This window comes from Penicillium macrosclerotiorum (genome assembly GCF_028827735.1).
Source record: "Penicillium macrosclerotiorum strain IBT 26536 chromosome Unknown utg000006l_segment0_segment0, whole genome shotgun sequence".
Taxonomy (NCBI): domain Eukaryota; kingdom Fungi; phylum Ascomycota; class Eurotiomycetes; order Eurotiales; family Aspergillaceae; genus Penicillium; species Penicillium macrosclerotiorum.
The window spans coordinates 2,912,814-2,931,213 of record NW_026643085.1 but is presented as its reverse complement, the minus strand read 5'-3'; the positions used below and the strand labels follow the sequence as shown (position 1 = coordinate 2,931,213).

The window sequence follows — 18,400 nt, the reverse complement described above, 5'->3', positions numbered from 1 at the left end:
TTCGTTTACATACAAGTGGATTCTATCAAATTGTCGACCACAGGCCGGCGCTTTCGACGACTGAGCCCGCAGGCCCATCGATAGTCATTCGAAGGCGCGTTTGAATGCTTCTCACTACGGAGTAAATATAGCTGTGCAAAGGCAATAGAACACCGTCTACTACAAGGTAAAACAATCATCATACACCCACTTGGTAATCGACAACAATACTATTGACGGAAATACAGGAAGCTGAAGATAGTGAATGAGAGATGCTCAATATGCCCCAATCTCTGCCCCAGCGCGAGCCAAGGCCTCATACACTTTCGGTGGCAGCTTATACTTCACCATGCCAGAGAAGACCATCAGATCCTTGGCCATGACCAGAAGCTGATCCGCAAATCCCTGATGCATATTGGTCTCATACGGCCCGGAGATTTGTCGATGGCGTTCATTGCCAATACAAGCAATGCTCCACATAATGACATGCCCGATGTTACGGGTGATGATCTCGGGAAGGGCCGAGAACGCTTGGGCGGTGCTACGAATGTTTTGCACAACACCATGGGCCTGTAATGGAAGAACTCCCAATGAATTGATACACTGTATGCCAGGTTAGTCGTCAAAAGAACAAAACAGAAGAAAAGGTTGGATCCGGACTGGACATACATCAAGTGCAGGCGCCCATCTGCCAGCTTCGACCTCGGCCTTCGCCGTAGTCATGCGAAGGAGGAGTCCACATGCATCGCGGTTTATTTGGCGGATGTTGTTGTAATACATTGGCTTTGAGTTGTAGAGGCTGATCATGGTCTTTCCCAACTCAACGGGGTCATCCACAGCCGTCAGGCTAAGACTACTTGCAGGATCCACAGCGTCTGCCTGGCCTTGATCAACGCGTGGGCGCAGGGGCTGTAGCTTGAGCATAGTCCCTCCAAGTTCAACCGCGATCGCATCGGACAGGGCTCGGTTGATGATATCAATGACCCGATCGTAATTCTCCGCCAGATGGTACAACAGCACTGCGTCAGTGATTAGTCCCTTGTCGTCGGCAACACCGGCGGCTTGAAGAGTGATGTTCTTGAGGAAGTCCTGCTGGTCCGCCAGCTTGATCAAGTCCAGACGTTGCTCAATGACACCCTTGATTCTTGTACCATCCTCACGCATATCACCTAGCAATTTGGCAAAGTCCCTAGTCTCCAGGATAAACTCCCGAAGAGCCTCGTGGCACACTGACGATTGAGACTTGCCCAGATGTCCTGGAAGATCAGCATTCAGACAGATCAGGGTAAAGTAATCGATTGCAGCCTCCACGTATCCAGTGCGGAATTCTCGAGTGTACTGTGTGATGAGGTATCCAAAGTTGATTTGAGGATATTGTTTCACTGTGAAAGATACTGCATGTCATGGAAAATTTCAAGATCAGCGAGACTGCGCATGATCTCGTTAGGGATAGCGACGAGGGGCTCTTACAAATCTCTTCTCCGGAAACATAAAAATCAGACACACGCAGCAAACCGTAGTATGCCAATGCAATGGCAAAATGAACTGCAGTAACAGGCGCATAACTGCCTAGGTAGGAAATTGCTTGTTCAAACATTCCTCCTAGTATCTGGAGAAGGAAGAAAGTTCCATAGCCACCTGGTCCCTCCTGGCCCTTGACAAACACTCTCTGTCCAATCTCAGTGATATCGGTCTGGATGTCCTCAAGGCCAAAGACATCTCCGGCGACTTCCTCGGCACGATCATCCTCCCTGGCTAGGCTAAACTGCAGCCACATCCAATCTTCAACACTTTGGTTAACACCGTCCAAGCGACGGCGGGACAGGTCACAGCGGCCAATCACTTTGTAACAAGCCATCCGATACGGATCAACGGTATTATCAGGAGCATTTCGCGAGCGTTGTTGGTACTCGCCGTTGATCTTTTGTTGCAAATCTCGGGGAAGGCGTCTGTTCTGCGCATAGGTTGTCATGTATGTGACAAATTTGTGATCCAAGGAACGGAATCCGGGATCTTGGCTGACATACTCGGCGGCTTCAGTGACAAATCCGCATCGAAGCAGATAGAAGATGAGAATCCAGCAATAATCGTCACCGACCATCTGCAGTTCAGTTCCATCTGGAGCCAAGTCTTTTCTCGTCGCTCGAAGACGAATATATGCCCGAATCTTGTTGATTACACTGGGAATACCACCCAACTGTGCCTCACGCGGGTTTTTGGCAACTACAGCTTCCACCTCGTTATAAAATAACTGCTCTAAGAAGCCCCTTGAGCCTTCAAGGATCTGTTTCTTGAGTTTAGTTGCCTCACGAGAGTTGGATGACTCCTCCAGATAATCCTGAGCATATTGACGCTCTCGCACAGCACCAGGGTCTGAAGCGCCGGAAATGACAGGTTTCTCATGGACAATTCGTGCCAACGCTTGGTACGCATCAAAAAGTTGACGTGGAGCCTATATATGTAAGTGAGATTCACATAAATGAGCGAGTGAGAGACACTTACATCGCCACCAGTTTGCGCCTCCACCTCTGAGAACTGGTGAAGTACAGGATAGGTCTGTCTTTGTAGACGGGTTGTATTCAGTTGCTGAACTTTTTCGGCATAATGTCCCATCTTTTCTCGCAAGAAACGAAGATCCGGAGAAGAAGCGGCAAGTCCTTCGCCCCGTTCTGCCGGGTCGTCAAAAAGCTGGCGACTTGCAAGACCAGTTCCAGGAGTTCCGATGACGGATTTATCAAGTCCTGAACGCCCAAATACACTTCGACGAGACATAGCTGCAGGGCCCTGGTTAGAGTTTGCGCCTTGCTGCCTGGATTGTCGAGCAGATCGACCAAAGGCTCCGCGTGTGGTTGACTTGAAGTCTGCACTGTTAGAGCCCTCCTTCTGGGCAAGTCCGAAATGCTGGAAGATCTTTCGACGTTGGTCCTCCCAGTCCATATCCACCTTCTCTTCCAGGAATGTATCAAAATCCCTTTGAGCCCGAGATAGACTCTCTGCAATCATTACCTGCCGACCACGTTGTTGGATATTTCTTAGGAACCTTTGGTTGTCTGGATCAAAGCTGTCAACCTCTCTGACCGTAGCCAGAGAGACCTGCGGATCTAGAGACCTAAGGTCTCGCAGCGCCCGGCCGGGGGAAACACCAGATGAGGCGAGGAGATAGTGCCTATTTGTCAACATTAGCTCAAAGCACTCTTAAGACAATGCCCTTACTCAGAGATCTTGACTTACGCCTTGCTTGACGTGCCAGTCTGCTGAGAATCTTTGCTTCCCGATGAGCCCAACTCTCTTGCTTTTCTTCGGATATCATCCAAGCCCAGTTGAAGGCTGGGAACATCTTCGAAGTTACCATTTTGTCCACCTGTAGCAGCCAAAGGCCGCTTTTTGCCACGTTCGAGAAGACTGTTGAAAAAGGCAGGTTGAGTTGCTTGGTTGGAGGTCAGCCCTTGTGCCTGTGTAGTGGTGATTGCTGGCTGGGTTTGTCCGAGAATCGATGGCTGGGCGGGCTGCTGTTGCTGCGTCTGGGTCTGACCAAACAGAGAAGAGCTTTGTGTAGCTTGCGCAGGTCCAGTTGAGGTATTGCCAAAGGCGCTTGGTGCGGCAGTCGAGCCAAAAAGGCTATTCGCTTGTGGGGTTGTTGTGGTTCCAAGGCCGCCCCCTCCGAAGAGAGAGCCAGTATTGGAGTTCATGGCGAGGCAACACGAGATGTCTGTAGCTGTAAAAGGGGCTCAAAACAGATAGATTATCGGGCTCGAGAGGTTTGTAGGTTCCGCGTCGTGTACTTGCGCCGGGTCTTCTCAAGTAGCAGAGAAAATCCGAGGTTGCGCGAGGCCTTGAAGCTGTGTCCAAAATCAAAAGGTCTCTGATCAAACAGGGGTGCCGCCCCACGATTCAATTGGCAAAGTGACGTTGGATGATTCTGCTCTTGCGCCTGTAAGAACCCAAGAACCCAAGGTCAGAGGAAGTCCGCTCTAGAGAAGCTTGTGCAGCTATGCTGAGCCCAAACAATTCGTTCGGGTCGGCCAATCAATGATCCGTGGGAATTTGAGCAGTCATCCATCAACGGTTGCACCCGTCGCTTCTCGTGCTTCTAGAGGCTAATATTGTTCTACCTTTTTTTCGAAACTGTTTTTCTCCCTTCAATATTTGGGACAATTCTGTGACAATGCCTACATTCCAATCTAAAACCTTTCGCCGAGCGACCACCGCCTCATCCTCGCTCGGAGAACGGCTTGGCGCTCTGTACCGGGCTCGACTATCTCGACACCCTTTTCTTCTTTTCGGCCTTCCCTTTATTGCCGTCATTGTGGCCGGCTCATTTGCTTTGACACCTGCTGCGGCTCTGCGATACGAAAGATATGACCGAAAAGTCCAACAAGTCAGCAAGGAGGAGGCTTTCGATCTTGGCCTTAAGGGACCCGATGGAGAGGAGGGCATTAAGCGGAATCCACGGCGCAGAATCATTGGTGATGAGCGGGAAGAGTACTATGTAAGGCCCTTTTTCTGTCGGCTTAAAATGAGACCAGAGCCCACTGACAATACCTCCAGAGATTGATGGCCAAAGACTTGGATGACTGGGAACAGAAACGCGTTCAGAGATTCAAAGGTGAACCAGATGGGCGGATATAAAGCGGAATTTAAGACCGCAATAGCTCTATGAGTTAATTTGGTCCCTCCTCATCACACCGCGGTCTTGTCGCCAATGGAATGGTAGTTCTTCGCTATTCATCAGGCGTCACGCAGGCGGTTCTTTGTTCTAGAGTCGGCTTGGAAACAAGATCATGTCGATTCATCACTCTCGTTGGGAGTTTATGTCTGCTCCCATCCCTCCCAATGGTGGATGAGGTACGACGAGTCGTCCAGCGGTCGGTCCTATGTTCGGCTCGTCCGAGTTGGTTGACAAGCCTGAATATTCCTAGACGATTGAAGGGGCTCAGAAGGTCACCATACAATGACAGTCAAATCATGGAAAATGGGAAAGGGCATTCTTTCTCGGGATTCCTTGTGTGTCCCAGAGACTTGACATCCAGACTGGCCCTTCATGCTCTACCAAGTGGAAATCAGAGAGCCTGCAAGCAAACCGTTCATCAATCTTTGATTGGTCACCTGCATTTGAGTCTGAGTTGTGACCTAGTTCTCTCTCGGAGACTTTGTATAGTATTGTATTATAGTATATGTTGTATAGTGCGGGGGATCAACAGCGTTAGAAATTATTGAGCATTTTGATCACTGGTCTTCTATCTTTGCTTCCTGGTGACTTGTGAGCATTTTTATGATCATGGATTCAAACAATCCGGCGATAGTGTATAAATACTATAGTCAACCCAATTTTGACCACTATTTTTGCTTCTCATTAACAAGGATGGGAACCGGCGCCTTGCATCCAAGGCATATATAGTGAGACACCGGTACCCGCAGGTTCTAGCCCGAACCGAGGGTTGCCCGAACCCGTGCTCCCCACACAATAACGTCATACCTATTTTCTCGAAGCCACCTGCTGCTCACTGCCTTGAACCCACACCCCAACCCCCCGTCTTATTAATCATGGAATGAACCCGATTCTTCCAATATCACCGACCGTCCTCTCTTCTCCATTGGTCTGTCCATACCAGGCGTCCTGGCTGGACCCTTTTCGCCCACTGCCCCTCCAATCCTTCCCTTGCCTTACGTCAGTCTCTCACCGAACCCTGCGGTGGATGGAATCGTGACGCTCTTGCTCAACCTCTATTATTCAGAGATCGGACAGATGCTGTCTTGATTGAATCTCTGTTGCTGTGACCCAGGATCCTCGGGATCTCACCCGTTGAAAGAAAAGTCGAGAGACCATGACGGGTCCGGGGCGATCACCCTCATCATCATGGGCACAGAGTGCGCCAGGATGTGTGGTCGATGGCAGGGTTACCCAGCCATTCCATCCCGCTCTATCTCCCTCGCATATGGGAGTGCAGTCCAGCAACTCCCTCTCGGAGCGGCCCAGTCCTAACTATTTTGGTATCACCGTAGAGAGCTCCAGCAATCCACCAAACTCGAATCCAGGACCACACACCCAGAAGAACTGGGGCTCTTCATGCACACAATCATCTCTTCCGAGTCCAAAGCTGCACCTCTATTCCCAAGAATCGATATCAGAGGGACTGGTGACTCTCTTAAGGTCCGAATCGGAAATTGATAAAGGGAGGCGTGAATCCTTCCTTCAGGGGCTTCCCTCTAATGGTGAAGTATCCGGCAGCAGATCATCAAAGCCACCCAATCTTTATCCAAGGAATGGCGAATCAAACAACCGATCTCAGAGATCCCCAGGTGGTCAAGGCACCACCTCTCAACAGCCCACTGGATCAGTACCTAGCCAAAGTAAGCTTGCCTCCTTCACCCATTCTCATACTTTAAAAGATAACCGTATCGTATACTAATATACTGCCCATATCAGATACAACGGTCGGATCATTACGATGGATTTCTGCTGAACGCTGTGCTGAAATACTGCAATCCTCATCACAACAAGTATTACTTTTGGATGTTCGTCCCTATGCCCACTTCTCACAATCCAGTGTTCAGGGGTCTTTAAACCTATGTATCCCCACCACCCTTCTTAAACGTCGTTCGTTTGGTACCCAGAAATTGGAAAGCACTTTCACCAAAGACTCGGATAAACGGAATTTTGCTCGATGGCCAGAATGTGCTATGATTATTGTCTACGACTCTGCCACCGCCGATACGAAAGACGTGATGCCCCTTCTTAACGTCATTAACAAATTTCAAGTGGAAGGTTGGCAAGGAGAGGGGGTCATTCTCCAACATGGTTTCAAGGGCTTTGCCAACCGGTTTCCGGAATTGGTTCATCAATCACAGCCCCAGGCGGCAGGGCCGTCTGTGAAAGAACGTACTCCGATGAGTATTAATTTAGATTCTGTGGCTCCTGTGGTTGGAGGATGCGCTCTTCCTGAATCATCATCCGCAGTCAATCCATTTTTCGCCAACATTCGGCAAAATATGGATTTAATGGGAGGAGTTGGTCAAATTCCTTTGAAGTTACCGGCTGGGTTAACGGAATCGAAACGGCAGGAACTCCCTTCATGGCTTCGAGATGTCTCTGATACGAAGGATCAAGGACATGCCGTCTCCGAGAATTTTCTGAACCTTGAAAAGAAAGAACTGGAACGCATGAAACAAGCATTGACATATGAAGGCTCATCGGCCTCAGCTGGTGGGATCTCCAAAAAGTACCGGGTTGCGGGTATTGAGAAAGGGACGAAGAACCGTTATAACGACATTTATCCATTTGATCATACTCGGGTTCGTCTTGAAGGGATTCCGTCAGGAGGCTGTGACTATGTGAATGCAAACCACATTCAGGCTGAGCTCAGCAATCGGCGTTATATTGCCACACAAGCCCCTGTTCCGGATACGTTTAATGTTGGTCTTTTCCCAAGGGTGCGCCTAGTTACCATTGCTGATGTTTTTTTTTCGTTTAGGACTTCTGGCGTGTCGTTTGGGAGCAAGACGTTCGACTGCTCGTTTCTTTGACGGCTGAGATTGAGCGAGGTCAGGTGAAATGTCATCCATACTGGAAATCAGGAGACTACGGGCCATTCAAGGTCAAGGCCTATTCGGAACGATTCATTCATATTGAGTCCAACGGCCGATCAATTGATCCCATGTCAAAAAACCCCTCGGGGTTTGTTGCCGAAGTGAAAAGCGCCGACGAGTCAAATGAGAACCCAGTCATTATTGTCCGGCATTTCAGTCTCTACCATACTGCCTTTCCATTCCAGCCTCTCCGGGATATTACGCAACTTCAATATCCTTACTGGCCCGACTTTGGAACCACTTCGCAGCCGGCGCACCTGCTTAACCTGGTCGAGCAATGTAACAAAGTGATTCGCGCCACCAGTAGTGCTGGGTTCGGTAGCCAGGACGCTGAACCACCCGGCCAGCGACCAATACTTGTACACTGCAGTGCGGGTTGTGGACGGACAGGGACGTTTTGTACTGTCGACACTGTGCTCGACATACTCAAGCGGCAACATATATGGACGGCGAAGCCTGATGCTGGAAATTCGCTCCTGAATTCTTCTGAATGGACTCAGAATCCGAGATTGGATCTGATCATGAAAACGGTGGAAGACTTTCGCACTCAGCGTCCTAGCATGGTGCAGAATCTGAGTCAGTTTGTACTTTGTTACGAAAGCGTGCTCGAGTGGCTTGTCACTCAGATGGATCAGGCTTCATCATGACCCTACATTGCTTGATTGCCGATGGTCAGTTTCGGGCTCTCCGTTATCCACTAAATTTGCATTTCTGGGCGTTTGTTACCCGATTGGCGGTTGGCTGGCTATTTAACATCAAAGCAAAGATATCTCTTCGCTGTTTCTCACTCTTATTCTCTCGCTTTTGGGTTGACCTGCCAATTGTATATATCGCTAAACAGGATTCCCATAGATACACGAACTGTCGGCTTCTCACTGCTTCTGCAGTCAAGACAATTGCTTCTGCAGTCAAGACAATAAGAGCATTCGATCAGATCGCATCGACTAGCTCGATAGAACCTTTCCCAAAAGCCTCATCAGAATAGCTTAATATGTAAGCATATATGATGGAACGAGGATCTCCAAATTGTGTAATGAGAAAGGGAACCTAAGGAAACAAACTCAATTCTTGCTGTAGTCCGTGCTCACGTAGGGAACTTCAACAACTCAGGAAGTGAGTCCCTGCCGTTGTACACGCTAAACATTACCCGCGCGCGCTAAGCCGCTAAGCATGGCTCTGCCTGGCGGCGGCCTGAAATCTGCAGGCAACAAAGCGCCCAAAGCGCCCAAACATCGCAGCCGCAACTGTATAAAAATCGTCTAAACGCTTATGGACCCTTTCCCCGTCTTTTCACTTTACTTCCTTCGTGCCCCACTCAGCCTTCAACTCATTTTGATGCGCAGTAAAGCCAAGCCCCGACAAGATGATTCTGAGTCTACCTGCAGAGCTGGTGCAGCTCATCCTGAGAAGTTGTGATGGCCCGACTTACCTACAACTTGCATTCTGCTGCCACACTTTGCTCGATATCGCATCAAGTAGCCGAGAGCTGATGTTGCATCAATTATGCAATACACCTGGTGACACTAAAGATATTGATGCTTGTTCAACAACGGCCCTGTTTCGACTCCTCTTGCAACGTTCCTACCGACATCTATATGGCACCGAATTCTACACGAAGCGTAAGCTCTTTGATTTCCAGGATAAGGTGATTGATGTCCGCGCATCGACTCTGCAAACTTCTGCATTCCAAAATCGAGCTGTCCTCGCCTTCGAGGGCCATGAAGCGGTCTATCTCGCGGACATCCGAAATGGACAATTGGCTTTCCGGTGCTGCTTTCATTCCCCCGCAAGGCGTTTTGGAACAACCGAAGTTCTTCACACTGCATTTGATGAAAATGGAGTGTACGTGCTCCATAGATTCCAGCCATTCCCAGATAAAGAGTTGGACCCCAGCCACCCTTTTGTGAAGCAAGCGCTGCAAGCCAATCTGAACGGTAAGATATTTCTAGCCTATCACGAGCTAGGATCCCTCGGTAACCCTGTTCGACTGTATGGCTTTAACGAGGAGAGCGAATATGAACCTTTGGCTTTCGCAGCTCATGGTGAGAGGTTTGCAATCTCCTGGCAACACCAACAGTATTCTCCAGACCACCAGGTGGTTCTTTACACCATCGCAGATAGCGCAGATGGTGAGGGCACAGATGATTCTGAGGTTGGCTCGGAAGAAAGCGAGTTCGATGAGCTTGAAGATGAAGATGCAGCATCCACCCGAAAGAGATACGAGAGCCCCCGGATCATCGGTATGTCTCCTATGAGATATTTCCAGAATGCCACAGGCCAAAGGCACGCATACTGACACGAGTAGATTCTAAATATGCTTCTTTTGTCCTTACAGACACAAACGAGAAAGGATCCAGTGACCCGGCGCTGGAAGGAAGAGGGCCAACCATGAAATTGGTCTTCAATGACCGTGGACTCCAATTGCTGCATCATTACAAAGCTCACACGCTCTACAGCTCATTTCAGCGGATGCAATTTCTCCACGAAAGAAGTCAGCCCCGTCCACCTGTCAAGGAGAATGCTTGTGTGGTGGAATACACAGATTCGCTTTCGCTCCAATTCTCGATTGGGATCCCATTCTTTCTTTCCCACCGTACCGGGGATGAGTCTCCGGTACCAGGCAGCTGTCACTGGCAATATTTAGCAGTAGGAATTGCGACCCACCGGGTAGAGCATTGGACTGTGGCCTGTCTGTTGGAGTCAGAAGCCTACTGCCAGTCTCGGCGATGTTCACATGCCATGAACCTCGAGCGCGGAAGGCGGTTTGATAACTGGGTAATCAAGGCGCAACTGGGAGGGTTCCAAGAATCAAGTACCTCACACGGCTCTATCATTGCTGCATCGCATCGAGGATCTCGAGTTGCCATTGCCAACTGGAAAACAGTGACGGTCTGGGCCTTGGAGCCGGAAAAGCTGATTGACGACGAAGAGAATGGCTACTACCCTGAGTCGTGGAGACTGGCTGCCAATGGAACGACGGAGTTACGACCTGCCACGATCCACCTGGATGCTGTCTGTTGGCAGCTACGGTTTACTGACCGGGAAGACGAAAATGAACTGGTTGTGATCACCGACCGAGGGCTGTTGTTCCTAGATCTGAGGCCCGACGGTCGAGGGGGGCAGGTGGTGGAAAAACAAAAGAGCCGGGGAAATCGGGTTCCGAGTCCATGAAGTCTGCGGGCCCTGCCCATATCGATACCAATTGCATAGCATTAACCGGAGTTTCTCCTCTTGTTACCAGTGATTCCATATGGCAATACAATACAAGATGCACGACTAATCGCTACAAATTCCTGTGTACGCAAAGCAGATATAGTCTGGTCGCAATCCATGAAGCACCGAGAGCTTGGGGATTCGATATGTGTCATTGATCGTAGTTTCTAACGCGGTTTTTATTGTCCTTCGCCGCCACCCGACATGGTCAAGAACATCAAAATCAATAGCACCCACCAGTACCTGGGGAAGGGGAGAGAAATCATGGGTCAGTCAAGTCAAGATACAATGTCAATGTTATCAGTCTTTAGAGTAACTCACTTCTGGAAGAGGCTCTTTTCCTCCACCTGCTCCGGGTTTTGCCCATCAGGGCCGACCACGACAGGTCGGTTGAGATGTGGTTGTGTACCCGGCACACTCGTCACCAGCTCTATCAGAGGACCGGCCTTCTGTGCTGTAGCAATGGCTGATGATTCTGCCATAGAGACATGATAGATCTCGTTTGAGGGACCGAGATGAAGGCGGAATGTGGGCCGGAGCTCCGCGCCGGTCAAGGAGGATTGGGAGATGAGGCTACCGATCCATTGCTTTGGGTTGGTGGTGGTGCTGGTATAGAGACCAATGCGAGCCAGGCCATCGGATCGGTCGGTCTGCGGGGGGTGGTATGAAATCACATCCGATTTCAATGAAGCCGGGTCATACGCAACGCGTGCGAGTACGGAGGGTTTGGTGGCTCCGACGGGCCAGTAGTAGAGATCTGAAGAGAATGGAAGGGAATCGGCCACGACAGAGGCGACCAGGAGCGAAATCGCCCCTAGAAGAGCCAGGAGGTGCATGCTTTGGCCGTCGGGGAGGAATCTGGAATGGTGAGGGAGTCGAGGTGGGAGCACGGGTTGTCGTTCAGGCGGTTGGCGGTTGGTGTTCAGCCGGTTTTCTGCCGCGAGTTTCCACTGTCGGTTCTAGCGGTTCTAGCGGTTGCTCGAACAATACTAGATAGAAGAAAGGACCGAAAGAGATATATTTCTTTTCACAACGAGTTGACATGTTAGGTGACGCAAGAGGAGCTAATCACTGAGCCTATGGCCTATTACGCTCGGCTAGGGGAAGGCCCGATTGAAATGAGCATTTTAATTATTATGGGTAAAATGTATAGTTCGCCAGCTACTAACCTAAAAACCATCAGCTCTAGCTCTATACACCCGTAGTCCGTACTCAGAGCCTTCTATACGGCCACTGAGGTCATACACCAAAGATCTTTAGGGATCATCCTCTGTCTGCATTTGCCACTTATCTGTGATCTGTCGGCCCGCCATGACCTTTCCCTGCAACTGACCAAGTACTTGATTTAGGTCACCGGTCGGACGAGCCCCGGACTTTCTCCCCATGCTTCATTTCGCCTCAATTTTTCGTATTTAATACATCCTAGCGCGCACGCCGGTTGACCATTGCCTCTGAACGTCTCCACCTCTCTACTTGCCTCCACTTTTGGTCTCCCTCTATCCTCGATCTTTCGATCTCCAGGTCAGTTTCCCTCGTACTTGTCATCTCGGTTCCTTATCTTATCGAGTCTCCTTGATCCTCAAAAGCTTCCCCGCATTTTCCAATTTCAAGCATCCCTTCGCAACGTCACAATGGCTGCGTTGCCCTACCGTCGTCCTTCTCGCCAGAGCTCCCGCCAGGCATCGAGTGATCCTCGAGAGGATCTGCAGGTCCACCTAGATCACTTCATCGGGATTGATGTCGGAACCGGCAGTGCCCGTGCGTGTATCATCGACGCGAAGGGTGACATTGTGGGCCTCGCCTCCGAGAACATTGGCCTCTGGCAGCCAGAGCACGGGTACTATGTAGGCCATCTGGCATCTGTACAGCCTAAGGAAGCAGGTTTTGACTGACTTCCGGAATCCAGGAACAATCCACCTCTGACATCTGGCGGTGCATCTGCGCGGCAGTCCAGCGAGCGATCAGCCAGCACAATATCAGCCCCGAGACAGTCCGTGGGATTGGCTTCGACGCCACCTGCTCCCTGTCCGTCTTCAACCATGAGACCGACGAGCCTGTTTCGGTAACAGGGCCCAACTTCGACTCTGATCGCAACGTCATTCTCTGGCTCGACCACCGACCGGTCGACGAAGCCGCCAAAATTAACGCCACCAACCACAATCTTCTCCGCTACGTCGGAGGCAAGATGTCTATTGAGATGGAAGTCCCCAAGGTGTTATGGCTGAAAAACAACATGCCCCAGGAGTTGTTTGATAAGTGCAAGTTTTATGACCTGAGCGACGCGCTCACCCACATTGCAACCGGCAATGAGAAGCGAAGCTTCTGTAGTGTAGTCTGCAAGCAAGGCTATGTACCAGTCGGTGTGGATGGAAGTGTGAAGGGTTGGCAGGAGGATTTCCTCAAGGAAATTGGACTGGGTGATCTGACGGAGGATAATTTCAAGCGCATGGGTGGAGTCAACGGGGTGGTGAGCCTTTTTTCCGAGAAGATCAAGGACAAATTTGTTTGGGCTAACCTTCAATTGTGATACCAAATAGAATGGGGACTACCTCAGTGCTGGAGAACTCGTCGGTCACCTGTGTGAGAAGGCCGCCGCCGAACTGGGTCTGCCCGCCGGCATTGCCATCGGCAGCGGTGTGATTGACGCCTATGCTGGTTGGATTGGTACTGTTGGTGCTAAGGTCAACCTAGGTGCTGGACAACTGAGTGCCGATGCGGCCAAGAACGATAAATCGCAGGCTTTCTCCCGGCTGGCCGCGGTCGCAGGAACCTCGACATGTCACCTGGCGATGTCACCGGATCCTGTTTTTGTGGATGGCGTCTGGGGCCCGTATAAAGACACCATTATCTCCGGCTACTGGATGGCTGAGGGTGGCCAGTCCGCGACGGGAGAACTGTTGAAGCATGTTATTGAAACACACCCGGCCTTCAACCAAGCCCATTCGATTGCCGAGTCATATCATGCCAATATCTATGAATATCTGAATGAGCATCTCAAAGAAATGGTTCAGGATCAACAAGCGCCATGCGTGCCCTACCTAGGACGCCACTTCTTTTTCTACGGAGACCTCTGGGGCAATCGATCTCCTATTGCCGATCCCAACATGACTGGTTCTATTTTCGGCCTCACCAGCGACAAGAGCGTGGATGGACTTGCCATCTACTATTACGGCACACTGGAGTTTATTGCACTGCAGACGAAGCAAATTGTTGACACCATGAACAAGGCAGGCCACAATATCACTTCGATTTTCATGTCGGGCTCGCAGTGCCAGAATGACATCCTGGTGCGACTGATAGCGTCGGCCTGTGACATGCCGGTTGTGATTCCTCGATACATCCATGCGGCTGTCTGCCATGGTGCCGCCATGTTAGGCGCAAAAGCTGCTAGCTCCGATTCCCAGGGTAATACCGAGGATTTGTGGGATATCATGGATCGCATGAGCAAGCCAGGCAAGAAAGTGATGCCAACTGACGATCCCAAGGAGAAGGCTCTACTGCAGGCTAAGTACGAGGTTTTCCTGGAGCAGTGTTATAGGCAGCAAAAGTACCGCCAACTGGTTGATGAGGCTGTAGGTGAATGGACCTCGGCCTAATTTTCTACCGTTGCGACGATGTCCGTGAGGGGAAATCTTATGAACCGTACACGATCTACATAATGAGAGGGAGATATTTTAGGATCATAACGGTCATTACCGTCATCGGGGTTACAGCTGAATAAAAGAGTTTTTGGATCTAGCAATTGTGCAATGTTCAGTATGATAATCGTAGCGCCTCAAATGGCAGCCTTGAGATATGATGGATGCAAGGAGGCGCGTCTCTCCCCCAGCAAGGAGCTATGATGGATTCAACAAGAACCAAAGAGGGCGAAGAACAGGGAGTATCGGAGGGTCATAAATGTAAACTTTGAATGCGCTATGCAAAAGAAAATAGGTGAATGTACGGGATTTTGACAAGGTAATCGTAACTGCCGATGTGTAAGGACGCTCATTTTAATAAGCGACTCCCCCACGGGTTCGGCCGATGGTGTAGAACTTCTCAGAATGGGTGCCGAGGGCGAGCGTGTCAAACCGATCCACTCCCAGAGTGTCCATGTTACTGTAGCCTGACAAGTAAAAGCCAAGGACAACGACCAGATATGTCAAGACCAGAACTGATCCCTTGAAGTAGTTACTCTTGCCTTCGCCGTAAACGTACGACAATAAGAAAACACAGAGGATGACAGTGATCATGTCCCACTGGGGGAAAATCAGACTGTTTAGGTTCATGTCAGTATGAAGGGATATTTTACGAATCGAGATAATAAACATACTTGAACGAGTGGCTGGAGAGCTCAGCAGGGTCGATTGACTGAGTGTAAAGGGCGCTGAAAAGAACCAGAGCGGGCACTTGCAACAGACAGACTTGCAACGCATATGCCGAGCCGATTTCCATCGACAAGGCGATGTTGCCATTCATTGCGAAAGAAATGGCGTTCTATCAAGGAAAACAGTCAGCATCACAATTCATTTCGACTGCGGGGAACGTCAGGACAAAATCGAGCCTACCAGAAACTCGGTTGTATTGGGAACCAAAGCAAATAGAGTGATGCCAAGGAACTTTTCATCGATATCAACGCTCTCCAGAACCACGTCAACCGTGTTAACAAGAATCTCTGCGACAATCGCATAGAGAACAGTCGCACCCAGAAGAATGATGGAGCTCTTCGCCTTGCTCCAGTTGGGGGCATCGTGACCGCCGCCAGCATGTGCCGGCTCAACGGTAATACCCATGTCCTCGGGCTCTTCGCCAGGAGATTTACCCTGCTCTACAGGAGTGCGAGCGGGTTGACGGCTCGAAGCGGATGGTACCATCAACTTGCGGTTTCGAGTAGCATCGCGAGCAGCAACCGCGGCTGCAGTTGCAGCGACCTCGGTGACCTGTCGGACAAGGCGTTCATTATCCTCCCCTGTGAGGCCGCGGATAGCCTTTGGGGTATGATGACTTTGTTCGCCGCCAGATCGGGGAGGGACTAAATGAGGGGTATTTCCCCGGCTCTCTGCCGTCGATATATTCTCAGACTGTTCCCAGTTCCCTGCGCTATTATCGTCCAAACCAACATGCCTCAACGACTGGCCCAAAATTCGTTTGTAAAGGTGAGAATCGCGAATTGAGTCTCTGTGGCTGGCAACAGCACCTGATGCTTCGGGGCCCCCACTCGGGAAAAGTAAATTTCTTGGTTCGTAGGTGAATGATGACTCTTGGGCTTGTTGAGCAGCCTTTTTCTCCTCGTTTTCGGTGGCCCAAATCAAAGCAGCATGGGTTCTGAGGGTGAACCAAAGACCGATTACATATGACAGGAACAAGAAGACTGCAGAAAACCATGCATAGGGTTGAACCGCTTTCTCAAAGAATGCATCCTGAACAGCTGCAGTTTGCGAGAAATAACATTGTCGGCAGTCATTTTCTTCTGCTGAAATGGAACGAACACACGAATGACAGTTGAGTTCATGCTATGATACAAGGTCAGCTTACGAGACAAGAAGATGTTGAGTTGAAAGGGAGGACTGACACTGCCAAAAACCTGGTAGAAAAGAGTGGGCCCAAAGGCTGCAATCATAGCAAACAGAAGCATTGTCGAGGTCACGCCTGCAGACTTCACGTTAAACCGTTGGGTTTTGCGTTTTATGGCACCAAAGCACATGGACAAGCCAGGCAGGAACAGAATACCGGCGAAAATACTGCCAATGATACTGCCCTCGACAAGCTGGGCTTTGCCCTCAGTTAAAGCAACACAATAGAGATAAACCTCGACAATGGTGGAGAAGAATGCGTTGATAGCGGCACCTAAACCCATGGATGACTGGGCTGAGATCGAAGCCACAGCCTGGCCAATGAAATAAGCCAAAGGAATGATGGAGAAAAGCGCCAGGGTGAAGATGAGACCGGGGTGCGTCAACCAGGAGTTCACGCCCAAAAACCCAGCCAGGACATGATAGTCGACAATGACAAAAACGACAACACTAAGCAAGTTGATAAAGAAGATATTCGTTCCATCGATGGTGTATTTCCAGTATCTTGTCCCGGCAGCTCGATAAGTGCATAGGAGAATGGAGGAAGACGACGAGGAGCCTGTACTGAGTCGTGCATAGGTTGTGTCGGAATGAAATGACAAGGCAAGTGGATGACGCCGAAGATGGCTCACTAGGATAGTCGTGACACGGCCCATGGGGATCCAGAAAACAAGAAGCCAGCAAACCACGGACACCATGAGCATCAAGGGACCGACCAGGAAATAGAAAAACGCAAAGAACACCACGCGGCCGAGGGTCCATTCACCGCGGCCAAAGAGGCGACGCTTGGATTGCGGAAATTGTGAATCCTGGCCCTGTCCTCGCTGGGGCCGGCCTAGTAGGCTGTCTCGTTCGCCCGCGGAGTCTACGCTGTTGCGTCGCCGTCCAACAAGAGATCGATCCCTGCGAGGTCCGAAGAAGAGCCGTCCATGCTCCAGGTCCCCGTTTTGCCACTGCTCATACTCGCTAATACTGCGTCCCTCTCCCTCATCTTCTTCCGCGTAATGATCATCGGTCTCTAGAAGAACGAAGGATCCAAACGGGTAAAAGAGGTAGCGAGAGAGTCCTGAAAAGACTCGCCCATAGGCTACGGCGCTGGATGAGTAGGCGAAAAAGAAGCACGCCATCGCAGCCAGTAAAGCAGCGAGCGCAAGCCACCATCCGAAGAGCAGAGACCAGAGGAGATTCGTCAAAAATAAGATAGGGCTGACACGTCCGCCAGGTGATGAATGAATATCTCCCTCAGCAGTCTTTTCCACCGAGCGACTCTTCTTGTACAATGCCGGCTTCCAGATCCTGATACCGAACGGGTGTGTTTCGTTGATGGCTTGCTGCCGGTCTTTGAGCGTAAAGCTCTCCGCGTCACTTGCTGCACCCTCATCCTCGGTGTGTTGGGACTCATCGCCACTTTCACCTCCACTAGCTCCATCATCCTGCCGTAGAGAAGGCGTCTTGACTGTTATAGGCTCCAAAGGGGGGTCCAGCAAGCCCTCGTCGATACTTAAGTTGTCGGACTCGCCTCTGGTGAGCGGACTGGGGCGGGCGCTAGGACGTCGTCTTAGGGTCGAGCTCTGCACACGCAAGGGACGCATCCTCGGCGATGGAAGGGTGGTCGACGCTTGCTGCAGGGCAATATCCTGCTCAACCTCCTTGACATCATCGTCGGTTGAGAACTCCTGACCCTTGTGGGGCACTTGACGCTTCGAAGACATACGACGAGTCACGGAAGGTTTTCTGGGCCGTTCAGTGGCCGTCGACGAGGTAAAAGCGTGGCTTGAAAAATCTTCCTGAGTTTCTTCTTCATGCACTTCGGATGGTGCATCGGGAGGGTATACATCCAGGGTCCCTGGGGCGAGGTAGTCAGCAACCGCGAACGTTACGCTTCCCCCATCAGCGTTACACAAAGTCTCGGGTCTCACCATAGCCTCTCCGGACCGGAGCTGTTGATCGCAGTCCCGGTATCGATGAACCGGATGCGTAGTCGCTGTCTGCAGTACCGGACACCTGGGCTGGCTCGGTGTTGTCGATATCTCGTTTGTCGGCCGCCATCTCGGATGATCCGCAAAGCG

General features: G+C 50.6%; 7 protein-coding genes across 7 annotated transcripts; 4 read left to right on the top strand and 3 right to left on the bottom strand.

Moving 5' to 3' along the window:
- Positions 1–255: 255 nt before the first annotated feature.
- On the bottom strand, positions 256–3,668 carry nic96 (linker nucleoporin NIC96; the record flags this gene model as incomplete). The annotated part of the gene is made up of 5 exons (XM_057078057.1): positions 256–582; positions 649–1,373; positions 1,450–2,431; positions 2,482–3,145; positions 3,211–3,668. The coding sequence occupies 5 exons, from the start codon at positions 3,666–3,668 to the stop codon at positions 256–258; spliced, it is 3,156 nt and encodes a 1,051-aa protein (XP_056933637.1).
- A 476-nt stretch (positions 3,669–4,144) lies between these two features.
- On the top strand, positions 4,145–4,608 carry N7462_006338 (cytochrome c oxidase assembly protein COX16; the record flags this gene model as incomplete). The annotated part of the gene is made up of 2 exons (XM_057078056.1): positions 4,145–4,468; positions 4,528–4,608. The coding sequence occupies 2 exons, from the start codon at positions 4,145–4,147 to the stop codon at positions 4,606–4,608; spliced, it is 405 nt and encodes a 134-aa protein (XP_056933636.1).
- A 2,052-nt stretch (positions 4,609–6,660) lies between these two features.
- ptpA (uncharacterized protein) lies at positions 6,661–8,213 on the top strand (the record flags this gene model as incomplete). Its single annotated transcript, XM_057078055.1, has 2 exons — positions 6,661–7,272; positions 7,452–8,213. 2 exons carry the CDS (start codon positions 6,661–6,663, stop codon positions 8,211–8,213), a joined length of 1,374 nt encoding a protein of 457 aa, XP_056933635.1.
- A 716-nt stretch (positions 8,214–8,929) lies between these two features.
- Positions 8,930–10,737, top strand: N7462_006336 (F-box domain protein; the record flags this gene model as incomplete). The annotated part of the gene is made up of 2 exons (XM_057078054.1): positions 8,930–9,806; positions 9,872–10,737. 2 exons carry the CDS (start codon positions 8,930–8,932, stop codon positions 10,735–10,737), a joined length of 1,743 nt encoding a protein of 580 aa, XP_056933634.1.
- Positions 10,738–10,958: 221 nt separating this feature from the next.
- Positions 10,959–11,615, bottom strand: N7462_006335 (uncharacterized protein; the record flags this gene model as incomplete). Its single annotated transcript, XM_057078053.1, has 2 exons — positions 10,959–11,022; positions 11,101–11,615. The coding sequence occupies 2 exons, from the start codon at positions 11,613–11,615 to the stop codon at positions 10,959–10,961; spliced, it is 579 nt and encodes a 192-aa protein (XP_056933633.1).
- Positions 11,616–12,410: 795 nt separating this feature from the next.
- N7462_006334 (FGGY-family carbohydrate kinase) lies at positions 12,411–14,375 on the top strand (the record flags this gene model as incomplete). Its single annotated transcript, XM_057078052.1, has 3 exons — positions 12,411–12,623; positions 12,686–13,246; positions 13,317–14,375. 3 exons carry the CDS (start codon positions 12,411–12,413, stop codon positions 14,373–14,375), a joined length of 1,833 nt encoding a protein of 610 aa, XP_056933632.1.
- Positions 14,376–14,771: 396 nt separating this feature from the next.
- On the bottom strand, positions 14,772–18,380 carry N7462_006333 (calcium/hydrogen antiporter; the record flags this gene model as incomplete). The annotated part of the gene is made up of 5 exons (XM_057078051.1): positions 14,772–15,033; positions 15,092–15,255; positions 15,327–16,231; positions 16,294–18,177; positions 18,251–18,380. 5 exons carry the CDS (start codon positions 18,378–18,380, stop codon positions 14,772–14,774), a joined length of 3,345 nt encoding a protein of 1,114 aa, XP_056933631.1.
- Between the last annotated feature and the right edge of the window lie 20 nt (positions 18,381–18,400).